The 19,946-nt window shown below is 39.7% G+C and overlaps 3 protein-coding genes across 5 annotated transcripts; 2 read left to right on the top strand and 1 right to left on the bottom strand.

Annotated features, from left to right (window-relative positions):
* Positions 1-813: 813 nt before the first annotated feature.
* Positions 814-12,143, bottom strand: LOC146697051 (uncharacterized). The gene is made up of 16 exons (XM_085474232.1): positions 11,910-12,143; positions 11,340-11,430; positions 11,157-11,218; positions 11,003-11,062; positions 10,814-10,894; positions 10,619-10,719; positions 10,426-10,511; positions 9,149-9,258; positions 2,337-2,427; positions 2,154-2,215; positions 2,000-2,059; positions 1,811-1,891; positions 1,616-1,716; positions 1,341-1,508; positions 1,165-1,254; positions 814-949 (listed from the first exon to the last, which is right to left on the bottom strand). Exons 2-16 carry the CDS (start codon positions 11,426-11,428, stop codon positions 836-838), a joined length of 1,356 nt encoding a protein of 451 aa, XP_085330358.1. The 5' UTR covers positions 11,429-11,430; positions 11,910-12,143; the 3' UTR covers positions 814-835.
* Positions 6,649-9,526, top strand: LOC146697052 (uncharacterized). Of its 2 annotated transcripts, XM_085475499.1 has the most exons (5): positions 6,887-6,946; positions 7,356-7,514; positions 8,128-8,257; positions 8,476-8,609; positions 8,682-9,526. In XM_085475499.1, the coding sequence occupies exons 2-5, from the start codon at positions 7,512-7,514 to the stop codon at positions 9,456-9,458; spliced, it is 1,044 nt and encodes a 347-aa protein (XP_085331625.1). In that variant the 5' UTR covers positions 6,887-6,946; positions 7,356-7,511; the 3' UTR covers positions 9,459-9,526. The 2 variants fall into 2 exon arrangements, with proteins under 2 accessions (XP_085331624.1, XP_085331625.1); XM_085475498.1 differs by lacking the exon at positions 7,356-7,514 and having other exon boundaries at positions 6,649-6,946.
* A 3,579-nt stretch (positions 12,144-15,722) lies between the features above and the next one.
* LOC146697050 (uncharacterized) lies at positions 15,723-18,532 on the top strand. Of its 2 annotated transcripts, XM_085475501.1 has the most exons (5): positions 15,895-15,954; positions 16,362-16,520; positions 17,134-17,263; positions 17,482-17,615; positions 17,688-18,532. In XM_085475501.1, exons 2-5 carry the CDS (start codon positions 16,518-16,520, stop codon positions 18,462-18,464), a joined length of 1,044 nt encoding a protein of 347 aa, XP_085331627.1. In that variant the 5' UTR covers positions 15,895-15,954; positions 16,362-16,517; the 3' UTR covers positions 18,465-18,532. The 2 variants fall into 2 exon arrangements, with proteins under 2 accessions (XP_085331626.1, XP_085331627.1); XM_085475500.1 differs by lacking the exon at positions 16,362-16,520 and having other exon boundaries at positions 15,723-15,954.
* The last annotated feature ends 1,414 nt before the right edge of the window (positions 18,533-19,946 follow it).

Genomic DNA, 19,946 nt, shown 5'->3' with positions numbered 1-19,946 from the left:
TTAACACAGGAGCAGGTATCATTTGCCCATCTTTTTCACTCTTAGCTGCTGTTTTTTTCTTTATTGAGAAAAGAGACAAAACACTCCATCCCCGTATTGACTACTGCACCCTTAACCAGATTACAGTTAAAAACAAGTTCCACTACCTCTTCCTTTTTTCCACCTTTGAACTCCTGCAGGGTACGTCCATCTTTTCCAAACTGGAAATGCTTACCATCTGGTTAGGATTCGTGAGGGCAACAAATGGAAAACAGCCTTCAACACCCACCTTGGGTATTTAAGGTGCCTGGCGATGCTGTTCGTCCTCACAAATGTCCCAGCTTTTTTCCTAGCTCTTGTTAATGATGTCCTCAGGAATTTTATTTTATTTTTCTTGTTATTGTCTGCCTTGACGACATCTTGATTTTTTTCTAGAACCCTCAATGAGCAACAGAGCCACGTCTGGCAAATTCTCCACAGACACCTGGATTATAGGCTCATTGTGTAAAAGTCAGTCTACTGAATGGATCTGATCCTGGAGGTCTGCCCAACTATCTGTATGTTCCTACTTCAGCTCAGTCTAAGGTATTGCATTGAGAACACACAGCAAAATTTAACTCAGTAGTTAAATTAACTGCTTATAAGTTCATAGCAAAGGAAATTTCGGTGATCTAATCTGAAAAAATATGTTGGGGAATATATTGGATCCTGCACCATCACTCAAAATAAGATGGTCCCCACTCCTCCTGCAGGTCTCCTCAGACCCCTGCCTGTACCTGGGCAGCTGTGAGCCCCCAGAGCCCAAGAATTGGTCACTCACTTACTACCCAGGTAACACAGTCATTCAAATCATTTATTAGGTAAAGAGTTTGCCATGGACCCTAAAATTATACAGGCAGGGGAAGTCTTGATCTCCAGAGTTCCACTCAATCCTAAGCTTCACATATCTGAAGATGCTGTTGTTTGTATACTGTTGACAAATGAGAGAGAGGTGGTAATGAAAAGAACCAACCAGGTTGAAAAGTAAATGCTATATAACATTGTGCGGTAGTAGCCCCTCCCAGACCAGCTGTCAGTGCATCCCAGTAAATTTTGTCATCAGTTTTTTCTTATTTGGTTACAAATTGAGCCCATTAAAAACAGCATGACTGAAAGAGCTCTAATATGTTTTTGTGTTGTACTCACTGGTAGGTTGAAGGTCTGAAATTCTCTTCCTTGGCTGTCATATAGGAAAGTTCCCAAAAAGGTCCCTTCTGCCCCTATGGTCAACATTCCCTTGAAGAAGAAGAGAGGTTTTGGTGAGAATTATAATACAAAAAAACGTGAAATCTTTAGACTATCAACAAAATCATGTCACTCACATAGGCAGAAAACACTCTTGGGGCGCTTTTTTTGGTTCCATCGGGCGACTGGTGTTTTCGGAGATGTCCCAGTGTCAGGGCAGTGATGGAGACTGGGTGGAACAGTGAGATGATTACACTCTGACCTGCCAGGGGCCAGCAGTTCCCTGGAGGCACAGGCAAATATTCCTGAGGAAAGAAAATTAATTATTACGCTGCCCAGAGTTCATAAATGTAAACTTTTTCTCCATGTTATATCACTTTGAATCTTGCTGTGCAAACTATGTCATTCTTACTTGGATTACTCTTCTACTGGCCCTGGAGGGGTCCACCCACTGCATACATTTGCGCACAGAGTTCTCTGTCCATGAGGAAACCCCGCTTTGGATCATGGCTCCTGAATTCACACAAATCACAGACAAATTATTTGTTTTCTTTGTGTACATTCATGTATAAATGATGATGAGACAGATGAAGATGGCGATCTTTACCTTGAGATTCAAAAATTGGCTGAGTGTCTGCTGTTTCTGCTTCTTTTTTGCTGTTTATGGAAATTGTGCAGCTCACAATTCCTAAGAGACACGAAGTAGAGAGGTTAGGGGTGGATGTGGGGACAAATGGTCCAGGTTTTACTTGTGTGTTAGGAAGGATTGTCTGACAGAAAGTTCTGACTCACTCACCAAAAGTCAGAAGGGGCAGCATCAAGAAAGTGATGATGTGCTTTAAAAGTCTTGTTTTGTCTGCAAAGAGAGAACCACAGGGGAGTTTACAGTCTGATAACAGAATCTTCTTCTCTCATTCTAAATGATGTTAAAATTGAGTAGTGGTCCTTACTTTGCTGTATGCGAGGGTTCATAAAGGGACCTCGTCTCCTATGTTTTCTCCGACGGAAGACCCTAAAAGATGACACACAAGTTTAAAGACTTATTCTACAGGTGAAGATTTACACCGTCGGCACGCCTGAGGATGTTTTATCCAGAATGTAGCGTGCAGTCCCAAAAGCATCCACACACATACTTGTATGAGGTCTCTTTATATGAAATATTTGGAGCTCCGTCTTCCCTATAATAGCCTGACTCCTGCAGGCGGAGGCTTCTTCGTGCCATCACTGTAAAATGGCAGAAAGACAGAAAATGATCAGTGATTCACTCTTTAAACACAAGATGCATTCATCACTATGTAAAATCAAAACTTATTATTAAAAGCTGTTTACTTTCTCTACTTAGAATCATTCAATATATTTAACATCCTAAGACCTGGCCTCCACATATGTGCACACAACACATTTTGGGTTGTCTAGACCAAAATGCAAAATTTTGCTCTACAAGGGGCTGATATCCACTTATGAGGACATTATACTGCCATTGAGATTTAAAGTGAATGTCCTCATATGTGGATCTCATTTTTCTCAGAAACAAAAATCAGGTCGAAACAAACAAAAAAAAGTAATTCTTTGTTTTTACAGCCCAAATAACAAAGAGAAATTAAAAAGGCATGCCATGAAAGAGTTCAGGTCTTAGGAGGTAAAACAAAGCTTTGCATCTCTGCTGCAATAAGTCTTTAAAGCAATGTGCACCAAGCTCATACCTTTAGGGATCAGGTGTTCACCTGTCTCTGGCTGATCTTTAGTGGATCAGTGTATGCTTGTCGTTTTTTCTCTCTCTCGCTGCAATCACAGGTATCTGAGTATGCTGAGTATGCTGAATGCTGCAAACACGAAGGTTTACTAATAAATTTATTTTTTTTCAAATCCAATAACATTCTGTCTGACGCAGTTGCCATGGAAGCACGTGTAAACACTGTCAGCAGAGTTGCTATAATTCGTCATTTTTTCACATCACCGCAACTTTTTCCCTCTTAAAAAAAATGCACGTTACCAATGCAGTGCTTAACACTCTAAACTGGTGTTTATTTAACTGTGGCATCTCTCCTTTGTCTCCCAGTAGACATGATTTAGGTGATCTGGACAAATTACAAGGTATCCATCCCTGCATATAATTCAATACACTGTTCCAAACTGGAAAAAACAGCCGGCATTCCCAGAGGGCGTGTATCAGTACCTTTACTTGTCGACATTTCCAACACAAGTCCTCTCTACCAACACCCATTCAATACAGCGCTGAAGGAGTATAATAATATATATTAAGAATTTTGTGCTGCATAAATCCCTCCTTATCTATCGGGTTACTTTCGTGTGTTATTGTAACTCTTCCTTTTAAACAGTTTCTTATTTGTAAATACTTCCAAAAATGACAATAGCGCTCCAAACAAAACTTATTTGTAATATTCTCATATGACATGAAAAAATCTCCCTCAAATAAGTCACAACAGTTCTGATACCTCTTCTTAGCCATTGTGCCCAGTAAACAGTCTGCTTACCAATTTTTATTTTAAGATTATCCCACAAGGTGGCATACTTTTAAGGCACAAGTTTATATTTTTATGCACGTCCAACCACACCATTTTTGAAATTTCAAAATAGGATTTTGCATCTTACCCTCTTTATTTACTTTTTGTGATAAAATATAAATTGGTGTGGATGGAGATGCAAGCTCTTGTTCTATTAAAATCCAATCTATATCGGTTTTCATTGCGCAATGTTTGCCTAATCTAGCCATTTTTAAAAGAGATGCTTTAATACTCTATATTGCCTAGGTCTATTCCCTCTTCTTTTTTTTGGTTGGGAAAGTCGATTAATGTTAATAAGGGGTTCGAACCCTTCCAAAGAAAATCTTTTATCATATTATTATAGCTTTGGAACATCTGTCGCGGGATACACATGGGCAACATTCCTGTATAATAGCTGATGACTGTTGATATAACCATTTTTACTGTTTACTTTTCCCCACAATGTCAAACTAGTTTACTCAATTTATCCAAATTTTTATTGATTTTGCTTATTAATTTTCCCACACTGTTAGCCATAATATCCTCAATATTTGGGTTCAATTCAATTACAACACACTTCATTCCTTTGTCCACCCACTTAAAGTTAAAGCCCAATATTAGGTTATGACTACAAGTTTGGGAAACTGGCATCACCTCTGATTTATGCCAATTAACTTTGTACTCCAAAAACAGTGAATAATTATCAGTCACCTCTAATAGTGTTGTGATATAATTAGCAGGGTCTTGGCTTAATACCAGAACATCATCTGTGTACAGGAACAATTTGTGTTCTCTACCTCCCCCAAATACACCTTTAATCTCTGCATTTTCTCTGAATAGCTAATGGCTCTGAAAAGATGGTAAATAGAAGTGGACCTAAATTACATCCTTGACGTGTTGATCTAGAAATACTCAAAAAAGGAGAGAGTACCCCATTCGTAAATACAGCTTCTTCTGGCCTCAAATATATGGTTCTAATCCATCTGCAAAAGTTGTCGCCTAATTCAAATTTTTCCAGGGTCCTAAACAGATATTTCCACTCCACCGTATCAAGTCCTTCTGTGCATTTAAATATGGAGCCAGTGCAGGATTTGTGTCTATTCTTGATAAACCCTACTTGATCTTTATGAATAATTTGTGGTAGTACAACCTCCAGCCTCATTGTTAGTACTTTGGATAGAATTTTGTAATCCACATTGATTAAATTTATCAGTCTGTAATTGCCTGGATGCGTTAAATCTTTGTCGCCTTTGGAACTACTGATATTATGGCCAGATTAAAACTTGCAGGGGGCCGTCCATATTCAAAGGCTTCATGTAATACTTAATTAAAAATGGACGTAGCAAATCTCTAAATTTGTGATAAAACTCTGCTGGGAGGCCATCTATTCCTGGTGACTTTCCAGCTTTCATTGCACAGATCCTTCCTTTACTTTGCCTCTGTTAGGGGAGTTTGCAATTTGTCAGAATTGGAATATTCTTAAATGCCTAAGTCAGTCACCTGATCTTATCCCAGTTGAGCATACATTTCACTTGTTGAAGACAAACTTTGAACAGAAAGGCCCACAAACAAACAGCAACTGAAAGCCGCTGCAGTAAAGGCCTGACAGGGCATTAAAAAGGAGGAAGCCCAGCATCTGGTGATGTCCATGAGTTCAAGAACTAGGCTGTCATTGTAAGTAAAGGGTTTTTTTTAATCAAGTATTAGAAATGGACATTTATTTTTCTGTTATTTAATTTGTCAATTACTTTGAATCCCCTGAAATTAAGGGATTGTGTTAAAAATGCTTTAGCTCCTCACATTTTTATGCAGTCTTTTCATTCAACACACCAACTAGTTAAAACTGCAGGAATGTCTTAAAGACATAAAGACCTGGATGACTAAACTCTCTGAAGAGCCTTCAGTTGATCCAAAATGCTGCAGCAAGAGTACTGACAGGAACTAGAAAGAGAGAGCATATTTCTATATTGCACTCTCCTTTCTCTGTTTAATCTGTAATCAAATTTAAAATCCTGTTCCTCACATACAAGGTGTTGAATAATCATTCCCCATCTTAATGACCCTATTGTACTGTATCACCGCTGACAAGCTCTTCATTCTCAGACTGCTGTTTTACTTGTGGTTCATATAGCATTTAAAAGTAGAATGGGAGGCACAGCCTTCTTCAGCTTTCAGACCCCTCTTCTGTAGAACCAGCTCTCAGTTTGGATTCAGGACACAGACGCCGTCTCTGCTGTTAAGATTAGATTTAAAACTTTAATAAAGTGTATACTTAGGACTGGATCCGGTGACCCTGAATCCTCCCTTAGTTACACTGCAATAGGTGTTGGCTTCTAGGGGATGCATTGAGTGTTTCCTCTTCAGTCACCTTTCTCACTCACTATGTGTTTATACATCTCTCTGCATTTGATTATTAGCTATTAAACAATGAATACATATTACCAACTCTGTTATTAGTAATTATGCCACAAACATCAAAGACAAATCCTTATATGGTTGGAACAGAACCATGTAAGGATTTGTCTTATAATAATTTAAAGTTAGACCTAACAACATAAAAAAACCAAAACTAAAGACCATAAGTTATTGTTTTTTTTTTTACCTGTCCCAGTTTCTCCATTAATGTACAGCATTCATTTGTTGATTATTTATCAAACATAAAATTCTCACCCTTTTATTCTGCTTTTAAAAAAAGAAAAGAAGAAAAAAGATAGTGGTTTATATTTTAAAACACTGTCGCCAAAAGAAAAAAAGACTTCTTGTGGAATTCATATTCATTTTCTTTTATATATTTTTTTCTCATTAATGCAGTTGTACTGTGTATTTTTCCAATTTGTTTTGCAGGAAAGTATTTTAAAGAAGAATTAGATAAAGTTAAAAGCGACACCAGCCAGGAAACGGCTCTTTCTAATCTGTAGCGATGACAGGAAGTACGTAAAAGTTCGCGCATGTGTAAAGCAAACCTTACCCTGCGAGTCATCGCTGAGGGTTTAAAGCATATGTTTTTGTTTCTGTTTCGTGTGCAGTCATTTGTGTTGATCTTTTTATTACTTTGATTTGCAGTGACTCTTCCCGCAGGAACATTTCTATGGGACAGCACTTAATTGAGACTTCCAGTAATGTCAGGTTGCTCGGTTATCCCTCTGACGTTACCGCAGCGGGACGGGGGCGCGAGGAGGATTCGTTTCATTCACCTGGTGGGTCTGACATCGTTCAGACTGACAGAGAGCACCAAACAGGTGAGTTAATGCTTCACAGGTAGTCCAAGAGGGTGATGTATTACCACCAGCATAATAAACACATCTCCTTACTTGCAGGACGGTCGCAGACTTTCTAATTGGATAGTGATAAGTAATGTTTAACAAATAAGTACTGTAGCTAACTAAAAACAAAAAACAGCTTAGTAAAATAAATAAATAAATAAATAAAGCTTGACTAATACTATACTGCAGTTTTACACTCATCGGGCATTTTATTAAGTACACCTTACTAGTACTGGGTTGGGCCTACTGTTGCCTCCAGAGCCAGCTTAAATCTTTGTGGCACAGATTCAACAAGGAGCTGGGTACCTTCCTCTGAGATTTTGATCACACACAGCTCCTGCAGATTTGTCGGCTGAACATCCATGATGTGAATCTCCTGTTCCAGGACATCCTCCTGGAGTTGGACCTGGTGGCTGTGGCGGCCATGTGTGTACAGTGAACTCATTTTCGCTGCCAGTTTGAGATTATTTGAGCTTTGTGACATGCTATGTTATCCTCCTGGAAGCAGAAGATGGGTAAACTGTGGTCATAAAAGCTGGACATGGTGAGCAACAATACTCAAGTAGCCTGTTGAAATTCTGTTCAGTTGGCACTAAGAGTCCCAAATTAAACTTTGCTCCACCCAAACCCGCAAAATGTAGCGTCAGTTTCTTTTCTTAGCTGACAGGAGTGACACCCAGTGTGGATTTCTTCTGCTGTAGTCCATCTGCTAAAAGCTTCAACATGTTGTCCATTCGCAGATGCTCTTCTGCATAATTTAGGTGGGATGAGTGGTTGTTTGAGTGGTTCTTGCCTTCCTGTCAGCTGAAAACTCAAAAGTCTGGCCAGACTACTTTGACCTCTGGCATCAAGACATTTTCACCCAGAGAAATTCTCTGTAAAAGCATGTTTGTGTGGCTAAAGTCCCAACAACCATGTCACATTCAAAGTCACTTAAATCATGTTTTTTCTCCATTCTGATGCTCGCGTTGAACTTCAGCGGGTTGTCTTGGTCATGTCTACATGCACAAATGCACTGGGGTGCTGGCATGTCATTGGCTTATTATAGACTCACATTAATGAGCAGTTGAGCATGTATACCATTAACATGGTCAGGCAGTGTACGTTATTGTCAGGCTTTATACGGCGGTGGCTTATATTCATCCTCTCTGTTTCAGGGTTCAACGATTCCGCTCTATTTGGGAGCCGATCTCCTCTCAAAGACTGATGTGCGTACAGAAAACCATCCAAGACACCATGCCAAGTTTGCCAAGAAAGGCCTTGCAACAAAAATAACTTTTTCCTCAGGTAAAATACAGACATACCAGTGGAAGTTAAACATTAACTACACCTGTGCCTCTAAAACCACGGGGTGGGTGTAGACAATCAAATGAAATAAATATGACTAGGGGGAAATAAACATAGACAAGCTCATGCTATCGCATTGATATGCACCTTATTTTTAGGTAAAAGTCACCCACCAGGACAGACACATTGTCACACTGATCCCCCTGATTGTGTTCAAGCTTTCAGGTTTCACGGCTTGAAGGTACCCTCTGCAAATAACAGCCTGTGGTTCTACAGCATTCAGGGACTTTTTCGAGTAGCCTTTGAGTTGTACAGTAAGCAAGATCAGCTTGCTGTGCTGGAGAATTTCCAGGTAAACATCATGTATACGTGATAATTTTATTTTTCTGTCACAATGCATGTTTTAATCACATCTGTCCCCTAGGATGTCTGGAAAGCACAGATCAGTGACAGCCCTCTGGAAGTGAGTTACAGCCTCAGCGTGCAGCTGGACCCTTCAGGGTCGCTCAGCCAGCGTGACTCACAATCAAAGGGTGTAATATCACAGCCTCCTTATTTCCAGGCTGACAAGGACGTGGTAGATGTTAGTAGCATGGACACTGCTGACACATCAGCAGATCATGATTATTGTTCTCTTCCCAAGCAGAGCTTACAATCTGAGCAAAGAGAAGTAGTAATATCCACAGTGAGACAAAAATTGCACCGCTTGGATGAACAGTTCTCCTCGGAGCCTCGAAGCTGCTCAGAGCAGCTGGAGACGGTCTTGCTGCTTTTGGAGAACATTGATCGCTACATAAATGGGAGACTTGAAGAAAAAGATGCGACGGAGATTGTGCTGGCTCTGCTAAAGGCCAAAGACTGGGGCCCAGTGTATTCAAGCAGCCTGCTCACTTGTATAGGACGTTGGCTTGGCCAGCAGTTTCATGCAGCCAACAGCAGCATCAGCCAGAAGGTGGAGGGCTTTAAACTTCAGCACATTGAGCGCATCAGCGACCTGCCACCTGCTGAGGAACTAGCCACAGAGCTGTTCCCTGAAGCGATGCGGACGCTGCTGCTTCACTGGATGGGCTTAAGTGAGGACTTCAGCCTTGAAAAGAGACGCAGCGAATACCCAATCCTGCTCCTCATCCTCGAGTTTGCCAACCACAACCTCATCACTGGCGTAGCTCATGTGTTGTACTCCAGTCTTATATGCAGGTAAAAGTGTCAACATAAGACCTGTTTTTCAATGGAACAACGTTTTATATTCAAATAAAGGTTTATTTTGTGCGTGTGTGTACATTACTATACATATGACTCCTCTTAGGTTGGGTAAGGTTCAGTATTAGCAAAAACATTTGTTACACAGTACCCTGAAAAAATCTCCAGATTCTCATTTCTTACTTTTGCTAGGAAAAGAGATATGGGTGGAGATTGATCAAAACACACTATCTAATATAGAAAGAACAGTGGCTGAGATCCAAACAAGCTTAAAGTCAGTATCTGGTTGTGACCACCTTTATTAGTGTTTCATTGTGTTTTTACTGTCTAGGTATGTTTTTGCTGCATTGACAGTGTGCTTGGGGTCACTGTTATGCTAAAAAAATAAAACCTCTGACCATCAGATATTTCCAGGTGGTATTGACTGGTGGATCAAAATCTGACTGTACTTTTCTGGGTTCACAGTTCAATCAGTTTTGATTAAATCTCTGGCACCACTGGCTGAAATGCAGCTCTATGACAGAGCCTCCACCATGTTTTACACACAGTAGCAGAAGATACAGTTGTACCTCTCTTCTGAACTTGTCTGTATATCGTGACGATGATTTGAACCAAAAATGTAAAATATGGATTCATCTCTCCATCAGACCCGTTGTCACTGATTTTCAGGTACTGTTTATCTGCTGTGGGCTAGTTTTGGGGTTTTTAGGTCCTCCACTTGTCCAGTTTCTTCTGATTTATTTTATTGATACAATGCACACTATCCTGAGATATGCCAGGTTCATGGCTAAAGGTTCTTTGGGAATCACCTTGGTGGTGTAAACATTATTTTTACACCACCACGTTATGATCCAACCATATCACATAAAAGGAAATGCTGCGACGTGTTCTAAAACTTTTTTAAGACACAAAATTTATTTATTTGAAACACATTAAAAAGTACAAAAGAACATTTGAAACACATTTACTCCTCCCCACTCATCTCTGTGCAGGACAATTTACAGGAATTGTCCTGCAGGGGCCAGCAGTTCCCTGGAGGCCCAGGTAAATATTCCTGAGGAAAGAAAATTAATTATTACACTGCCCAGAGTTCATAAATGTAAACTTTTTCTCCATGTTATATCACTTTAAATCTTGCTGTGCAAACTATGTCATTCTTACTTGGATTACTCTTCTACTGGCCCTGGAGGGGTCCACCCACTGCATACATTTGCGCACAGAGTTCTCTGTCCATGAGGAAACCCCGCTTTGGATCATGGCTCCTGAATTCACACAAATCACAGACAAATTATTTGTTTTCTTTGTGTACATTCATGTATAAATGATGATGAGACAGATGAAGATGGCGATCTTTACCTTGAGATTCAAAAATTGGCTGAGTGTCTGCTGTTTCTGCTTCTTTTTTGCTGTTTATGGAAATTGTGCAGCTCACAATTCCTAAGAGACACGAAGTAGAGAGGTTAGGGGTGGATGTGGGGACAAATGGTCCAGGTTTTACTTGTGTGTTAGGAAGGATTGTCTGACAGAAAGTTCTGACTCACTCACCAAAAGTCAGAAGGGGCAGCATCAAGAAAGTGATGATGTGCTTTAAAAGTCTTGTTTTGTCTGCAAAGAGAGAACCACAGGGGAGTTTACAGTCTGATAACAGAATCTTCTTCTCTCATTCTAAATGATGTTAAAATTGAGTAGTGGTCCTTACTTTGCTGTATGCGAGGGTTCATAAAGGGACCTCGTCTCCTATGTTTTCTCCGACGGAAGACCCTAAAAGATGACACACAAGTTTAAAGACTTATTCTACAGGTGAAGATTTACACCGTCGGCACGCCTGAGGATGTTTTATCCAGAATGTAGCGTGCAGTCCCAAAAGCATCCACACACATACTTGTATGAGGTCTCTTTATATGAAATATTTGGAGCTCCGTCTTCCCTATAATAGCCTGACTCCTGCAGGCGGAGGCTTCTTCGTGCCATCACTGTAAAATGGCAGAAAGACAGAAAATGATCAGTGATTCACTCTTTAAACACAAGATGCATTCATCACTATGTAAAATCAAAACTTATTATTAAAAGCTGTTTACTTTCTCTACTTAGAATCATTCAATATATTTAACATCCTAAGACCTGGCCTCCACATATGTGCACACAACACATTTTGGGTTGTCTAGACCAAAATGCAAAATTTTGCTCTACAAGGGGCTGATATCCACTTATGAGGACATTATACTGCCATTGAGATTTAAAGTGAATGTCCTCATATGTGGATCTCATTTTTCTCAGAAACAAAAATCAGGTCGAAACAAACAAAAAAAAGTAATTCTTTGTTTTTACAGCCCAAATAACAAAGAGAAATTAAAAAGGCATGCCATGAAAGAGTTCAGGTCTTAGGAGGTAAAACAAATCTTTGCATCTCTGCTGCAATAAGTCTTTAAAGCAATGTGCACCAAGCTCATACCTTTAGGGATCAGGTGTTCACCTGTCTCTGGCTGATCTTTAGTGGATCAGTGTATGCTTGTCGTTTTTTCTCTCTCTCGCTGCAATCACAGGTATCTGAGTATGCTGAGTATGCTGAATGCTGCAAACACGAAGGTTTACTAATAAATTTATTTTTTTTCAAATCCAAAAACATTCTGTCTGACACAGTTGCCATGGAAGCACGTGTAAACACTGTCAGCAGAGTTGCTATAATTCGTCATTTTTTCACATCACCGCAACTTTTTCCCTCTTAAAAAAAATGCACGTTACCAATGCAGTGCTTAACACTCTAAACTGGTGTTTATTTAACTGTGGCATCTCTCCTTTGTCTCCCAGTAGACATGATTTAGGTGATCTGGACAAATTACAAGGTATCCATCCCTGCATATAATTCAATACACTGTTCCAAACTGGAAAAAACAGCCGGCATTCCCAGAGGGCGTGTATCAGTACCTTTACTTGTCGACATTTCCAACACAAGTCCTCTCTACCAACACCCATTCAATACAGCGCTGAAGGAGTATAATAATATATATTAAGAATTTTGTGCTGCATAAATCCCTCCTTATCTATCGGGTTACTTTCGTGTGTTATTGTAACTCTTCCTTTTAAACAGTTTCTTATTTGTAAATACTTCCAAAAATGACAATAGCGCTCCAAACAAAACTTATTTGTAATATTCTCATATGACATGAAAAAATCTCCCTCAAATAAGTCACAACAGTTCTGATACCTCTTCTTAGCCATTGTGCCCAGTAAACAGTCTGCTTACCAATTTTTATTTTAAGATTATCCCACAAGGTGGCATACTTTTAAGGCACAAGTTTATATTTTTATGCACGTCCAACCACACCATTTTTGAAATTTCAAAATAGGATTTTGCATCTTACCCTCTTTATTTACTTTTTGTGATAAAATATAAATTGGTGTGGATGGAGATGCAAGCTCTTGTTCTATTAAAATCCAATCTATATCGGTTTTCATTGCGCAATGTTTGCCTAATCTAGCCATTTTTAAAAGAGATGCTTTAATACTCTATATTGCCTAGGTCTATTCCCTCTTCTTTTTTTTGGTTGGGAAAGTCGATTAATGTTAATAAGGGGTTCGAACCCTTCCAAAGAAAATCTTTTATCATATTATTATAGCTTTGGAACATCTGTCGCGGGATACACATGGGCAACATTCCTGTATAATAGCTGATGACTGTTGATATAACCATTTTTACTGTTTACTTTTCCCCACAATGTCAAACTAGTTTACTCAATTTATCCAAATTTTTATTGATTTTGCTTATTAATTTTCCCACACTGTTAGCCATAATATCCTCAATATTTGGGTTCAATTCATTTCCAAGACACTTCATTCCTTTGTCCACCCACTTAAAGTTAAAGCCCAATATTAGGTTATGACTACAAGTTTGGGAAACTGGCATCGCCTCTGATTTATGCCAATTAACTTTGTACTCCAAAAACAGTGAATAATTATCAGTCACCTCTAATAGTGTTGTGATATAATTAGCAGGGTCTTGGCTTAATACCAGAACATCATCTGTGTACAGGAACAATTTGTGTTCTCTACCTCCCCCAAATACACCTTTAATCTCTGCATTTTCTCTGAATAGCTAATGGCTCTGAAAAGATGGTAAATAGAAATGGACCTAAATTACATCCTTGACGTGTTGATCTAGAAATACTCAAAAAAGGAGAGAGTACCCCATTCGTAAATACAGCTTCTTCTGGCCTCAAATATATGGTTCTAATCCATCTGCAAAAGTTGTCGCCTAATTCAAATTTTTCCAGGGTCCTAAACAGATATTTCCACTCCACCGTATCAAGTCCTTCTGTGCATTTAAATATGGAGCCAGTGCAGGATTTGTGTCTATTCTTGATAAACCCTACTTGATCTTTATGAATAATTTGTGGTAGTACAACCTCCAGCCTCATTGTTAGTACTTTGGATAGAATTTTGTAATCCACATTGATTAAATTTATCAGTCTGTAATTGCCTGGATCCGTTAAATCTTTGTCGCCTTTGGAACTACTGATATTATGGCCGGATTAAAACTTGCAGGGGGCCGTCCATATTCAAAGGCTTCATGTAATACTCAGTTAAAAATGGACGTAGCAAATCTCTAAATTTGTGATAAAACTCTGCTGGGAGGCCATCTATTCCTGGTGACTTTCCAGCTTTCATTGCACAGATCCTTCCTTTACTTTGCCTCTGTTAGGGGAGTTTGCAATTTGTCAGAATTGGAATATTCTTAAATGCCTAAGTCAGTCACCTGATCTTATCCCAGTTGAGCATACATTTCACTTGTTGAAGACAAACTTTGAACAGAAAGGCCCACAAACAAACAGCAACTGAAAGCCGCTGCAGTAAAGGCCTGACAGGGCATTAAAAAGGAGGAAGCCCAGCATCTGGTGATGTCCATGAGTTCAAGAACTAGGCTGTCATTGTAAGTAAAGGGTTTTTTTTAATCAAGTATTAGAAATGGACATTTATTTTTCTGTTATTTAATTTGTCAATTACTTTGAATCCCCTGAAATTAAGGGATTGTGTTAAAAATGCTTTAGCTCCTCACATTTTTATGCAGTCTTTTCATTCAACACACCAACTAGTTAAAACTGCAGGAATGTCTTAAAGACATAAAGACCTGGATGACTAAACTCTCTGAAGAGCCTTCAGTTGATCGAAAATGCTGCAGCAAGAGTACTGACAGGAACTAGAAAGAGAGAGCATATTTCTATATTGCACTCTCCTTTCTCTGTTTAATCTGTAATCAAATTTAAAATCCTGTTCCTCACATACAAGGTGTTGAATAATCATTCCCCATCTTAATGACCCTATTGTACTGTATCACCGCTGACAAGCTCTTCATTCTCAGACTGCTGTTTTACTTGTGGTTCATAGAGCATTTAAAAGTAGAATGGGAGGCACAGCCTTCTTCAGCTTTCAGACCCCTCTTCTGTAGAACCAGCTCTCAGTTTGGATTCAGGACACAGACGCCGTCTCTGCTGTTAAGATTAGATTTAAAACTTTAATAAAGTGTATACTTAGGACTGGATCCGGTGACCCTGAATCCTCCCTTAGTTACACTGCAATAGGTGTTGGCTTCTAGGGGATGCATTGAGTGTTTCCTCTTCAGTCACCTTTCTCACTCACTATGTGTTTATACATCTCTCTGCATTTGATTATTAGCTATTAAACAATGAATACATATTACCAACTCTGTTATTAGTAATTATGCCACAAACATCAAAGACAAATCCTTATATGGTTGGAACAGAACCATGTAAGGATTTGTCTTATAATAATTTAAAGTTAGACCTAACAACATAAAAAAAACCAAAACTAAAGACCATAAGTTATTGTTGTTTTTTTTTTACCTGTCCCAGTTTCTCCATTAATGTACAGCATTCATTTGTTGATTATTTATCAAACATAAAATTCTCACCCTTTTATTCTGCTTTTAAAAAAAGAAAAGAAGAAAAAAGATAGTGGTTTATATTTTAAAACACTGTCGCCAAAAGAAAAAAAAAAGACTTCTTGTGGAATTCATATTCATTTTCTTTTATATATTTTTTCTCATTAATGCAGTTGTACTGTGTATTTTTCCAATTTGTTTTGCAGGAAAGTATTTTAAAGAAGAATTAGATAAAGTTAAAAGCGACACCAGCCAGGAAACGGCTCTTTCTAATCTGTAGCGATGACAGGAAGTACGTAAAAGTTCGCGCATGTGTAAAGCAAACCTTACCCTGCGAGTCATCGCTGAGGGTTTAAAGCAAATGTTTTTGTTTCTGTTTCGTGTGCAGTCATTTGTGTTGATCTTTTTATTACTTTGATTTGCAGTGACTCTTCCCGCAGGAACATTTCTATGGGACAGCACTTAATTGAGACTTCCAGTAATGTCAGGTTGCTCGGTTATCCCTCTGACGTTACCGCAGCGGGACGGGGGCGCGAGGAGGATTCGTTTCATTCACCTGGTGGGTCTGACATCGTTCAGACTGACAGAGAGCACCAAACAGGTGAGTTAATGGTTCACAGGTAGTCCAAGAGGGTGATGTATTACCACCAGCATAATAAACACATCTCCTTACTTGCAGGACGGTCGCAGACTTTCTAATTGGATAGTGATAAGTAATGTTTAACAAATAAGTACTGTAGCTAACTAAAAACAAAAAACAGCTTAGTAAAATAAATAAATAAATAAATAAAGCTTGACTAATACTATACTGCAGTTTTACACTCATCGGGCATTTTATTAAGTACACCTTACTAGTACTGGGTTGGGCCTACTGTTGCCTCCAGAGCCAGCTTAAATCTTTGGCACAGATTCAACAAGGAGCTGGGTACCTTCCTCTGAGATTTTGATCACACACAGCTCCTGCAGATTTGTCGGCTGAACATCCATGATGTGAATCTCCTGTTCCAGGACATCCTCCTGGAGTTGGACCTGGTGGCTGTGGCGGCCATGTGTGTACAGTGAACTCATTTTCGCTGCCAGTTTGAGATTATTTGAGCTTTGTGACATGCTATGTTATCCTCCTGGAAGCAGAAGATGGGTAAACTGTGGTCATAAAAGCTGGACATGGTGAGCAACAATACTCAAGTAGCCTGTTGAAATTCTGTTCAGTTGGCACTAAGAGTCCCAAATTAAACTTTGCTCCACCCAAACCCGCAAAATGTAGCGTCAGTTTCTTTTCTTAGCTGACAGGAGTGACACCCAGTGTGGATTTCTTCTGCTGTAGTCCATCTGCTAAAAGCTTCAACATGTTGTCCATTCGCAGATGCTCTTCTGCATAATTTAGGTGGGATGAGTGGTTGTTTGAGTGGTTCTTGCCTTCCTGTCAGCTGAAAACTCAAAAGTCTGGCCAGACTACTTTGACCTCTGGCATCAAGACATTTTCACCCAGAGAAATTCTCTGTAAAAGCATGTTTGTGTGGCTAAAGTCCCAACAACCATGTCACATTCAAAGTCACTTAAATCATGTTTTTTCTCCATTCTGATGCTCGCGTTGAACTTCAGCGGGTTGTCTTGGTCATGTCTACATGCACAAATGCACTGGGGTGCTGGCATGTCATTGGCTTATTATAGACTCACATTAATGAGCAGTTGAGCATGTATACCATTAACATGGTCAGGCAGTGTACGTTATTGTCAGGCTTTATACGGCGGTGGCTTATATTCATCCTCTCTGTTTCAGGGTTCAACGATTCCGCTCTATTTGGGAGCCGATCTCCTCTCAAAGACTGATGTGCGTACAGAAAACCATCCAAGACACCATGCCAAGTTTGCCAAGAAAGGCCTTGCAACAAAAATAACTTTTTCCTCAGGTAAAATACAGACATACCAGTGGAAGTTAAACATTAACTACACCTGTGCCTCTAAAACCACGGGGTGGGTGTAGACAATCAAATGAAATAAATATGACTAGGGGGAAATAAACATAGACAAGCTCATGCTATCGCATTGATATGCACCTTATTTTTAGGTAAAAGTCACCCACCAGGACAGACACATTGTCACACTGATCCCCCTGATTGTGTTCAAGCTTTCAGGTTTCACGGCTTGAAGGTACCCTCTGCAAATAACAGCCTGTGGTTCTACAGCATTCAGGGACTTTTTCGAGTAGCCTTTGAGTTGTACAGTAAGCAAGATCAGCTTGCTGTGCTGGAGAATTTCCAGGTAAACATCATGTATACGTGATAATTTTATTTTTCTGTCACAATGCATGTTTTAATCACATCTGTCCCCTAGGATGTCTGGAAAGCACAGATCAGTGACAGCCCTCTGGAAGTGAGTTACAGCCTCAGCGTGCAGCTGGACCCTTCAGGGTCGCTCAGCCAGCGTGACTCACAATCAAAGGGTGTAATATCACAGCCTCCTTATTTCCAGGCTGACAAGGACGTGGTAGATGTTAGTAGCATGGACACTGCTGACACATCAGCAGATCATGATTATTGTTCTCTTCCCAAGCAGAGCTTACAATCTGAGCAAAGAGAAGTAGTAATATCCACAGTGAGACAAAAATTGCACCGCTTGGATGAACAGTTCTCCTCGGAGCCTCGAAGCTGCTCAGAGCAGCTGGAGACGGTCTTGCTGCTTTTGGAGAACATTGATCGCTACATAAATGGGAGACTTGAAGAAAAAGATGCGACGGAGATTGTGCTGGCTCTGCTAAAGGCCAAAGACTGGGGCCCAGTGTATTCAAGCAGCCTGCTCACTTGTATAGGACGTTGGCTTGGCCAGCAGTTTCATGCAGCCAACAGCAGCATCAGCCAGAAGGTGGAGGGCTTTAAACTTCAGCACATTGAGCGCATCAGCGACCTGCCACCTGCTGAGGAACTAGCCACAGAGCTGTTCCCTGAAGCGATGCGGACGCTGCTGCTTCACTGGATGGGCTTAAGTGAGGACTTCAGCCTTGAAAAGAGACGCAGCGAATACCCAATCCTGCTCCTCATCCTCGAGTTTGCCAACCACAACCTCATCACTGGCGTAGCTCATGTGTTGTACTCCAGTCTTATATGCAGGTAAAAGTGTCAACATAAGACCTGTTTTTCAATGGAACAACGTTTTATATTCAAATAAAGGTTTATTTTGTGCGTGTGTGTACATTACTATACATATGACTCCTCTTAGGTTGGGTAAGGTTCAGTATTAGCAAAAACATTTGTTACACAGTACCCTGAAAAAATCTCCAGATTCTCATTTCTTACTTTTGCTAGGAAAAGAGATATGGGTGGAGATTGATCAAAACACACTATCTAATATAGAAAGAACAGTGGCTGAGATCCAAACAAGCTTAAAGTCAGTATCTGGTTGTGACCACCTTTATTAGTGTTTCATTGTGTTTTTACTGTCTAGGTATGTTTTTGCTGCATTGACAGTGTGCTTGGGGTCACTGTTATGCTAAAAAAATAAAACCTCTGACCATCAGATATTTCCAGGTGGTATTGACTGGTGGATCAAAATCTGACTGTACTTTTCTGGGTTCACAGTTCAATCAGTTTTGATTAAATCTCTGGCACCACTGGCTGAAATGCAGCTCTATGACAGAGCCTCCACCATGTTTTACACACAGTAGCAGAAGATACAGTTGTACCTCTCTTCTGAACTTGTCTGTATATCGTGACGATGATTTGAACCAAAAATGTAAAATATGGATTCATCTCTCCATCAGACCCGTTGTCACTGATTTTCAGGTACTGTTTATCTGCTGTGGGCTAGTTTTTGGGTTTTTAGGTCCTCCACTTGTCCAGTTTCTTCTGATTTATTTTATTGATACAATGCACACTATCCTGAGATATGCCAGGTTCATGGCTAAAGGTTCTTTGGGAATCACCTTGGTGGTGTAAACATTATTTTTGAAACACGTTATGATCCAACCATATCACATAAAAGGAAATGCTGCGACGTGTTCTAAAACTTTTTTAAGACACAAAATTTATTTATTTGAAACACATTAAAAAGTACAAAAGAACATTTGAAACACATTTACTCCTCCCCACTCATCTCTGTGCAGGACAATTTACAGGAATTGTCCTGCAGGGGCCAGCAGTTCCCTGGAGGCCCAGGTAAATATTCCTGAGGAAAGAAAATTAATTATTACGCTGCCCAGAGTTCATAAATGTAAACTTTTTCTCCATGTTATATCACTTTAAATCTTGCTGTGCAAACTATGTCATTCTTACTTGGATTACTCTTCTACTGGCCCTGGAGGGGTCCACCCACTGCATACATTTGCGCACAGAGTTCTCTGTCCATGAGGAAACCCCGCTTTGGATCATGGCTCCTGAATTCACACAAATCACAGACAAATTATTTGTTTTCTTTGTGTACATTCATGTATAAATGATGATGAGACAGATGAAGATGGCGATCTTTACCTTGAGATTCAAAAATTGGCTGAGTGTCTGCTGTTTCTGCTTCTTTTTTGCTGTTTATGGAAATTGTGCAGCTCACAATTCCTAAGAGACACGAAGTAGAGAGGTTAGGGGTGGATGTGGGGACAAATGG

The sequence above is a fragment of the Copadichromis virginalis genome, linkage group LG12 (assembly GCF_057382275.1).
Source record: "Copadichromis virginalis isolate Kocher_CV1m ecotype Utaka linkage group LG12, C_Virginalis_male_GT1.1, whole genome shotgun sequence".
Taxonomy (NCBI): domain Eukaryota; kingdom Metazoa; phylum Chordata; class Actinopteri; order Cichliformes; family Cichlidae; genus Copadichromis; species Copadichromis virginalis.
This window is presented reverse-complemented; position numbering and strand designations above follow the sequence as displayed.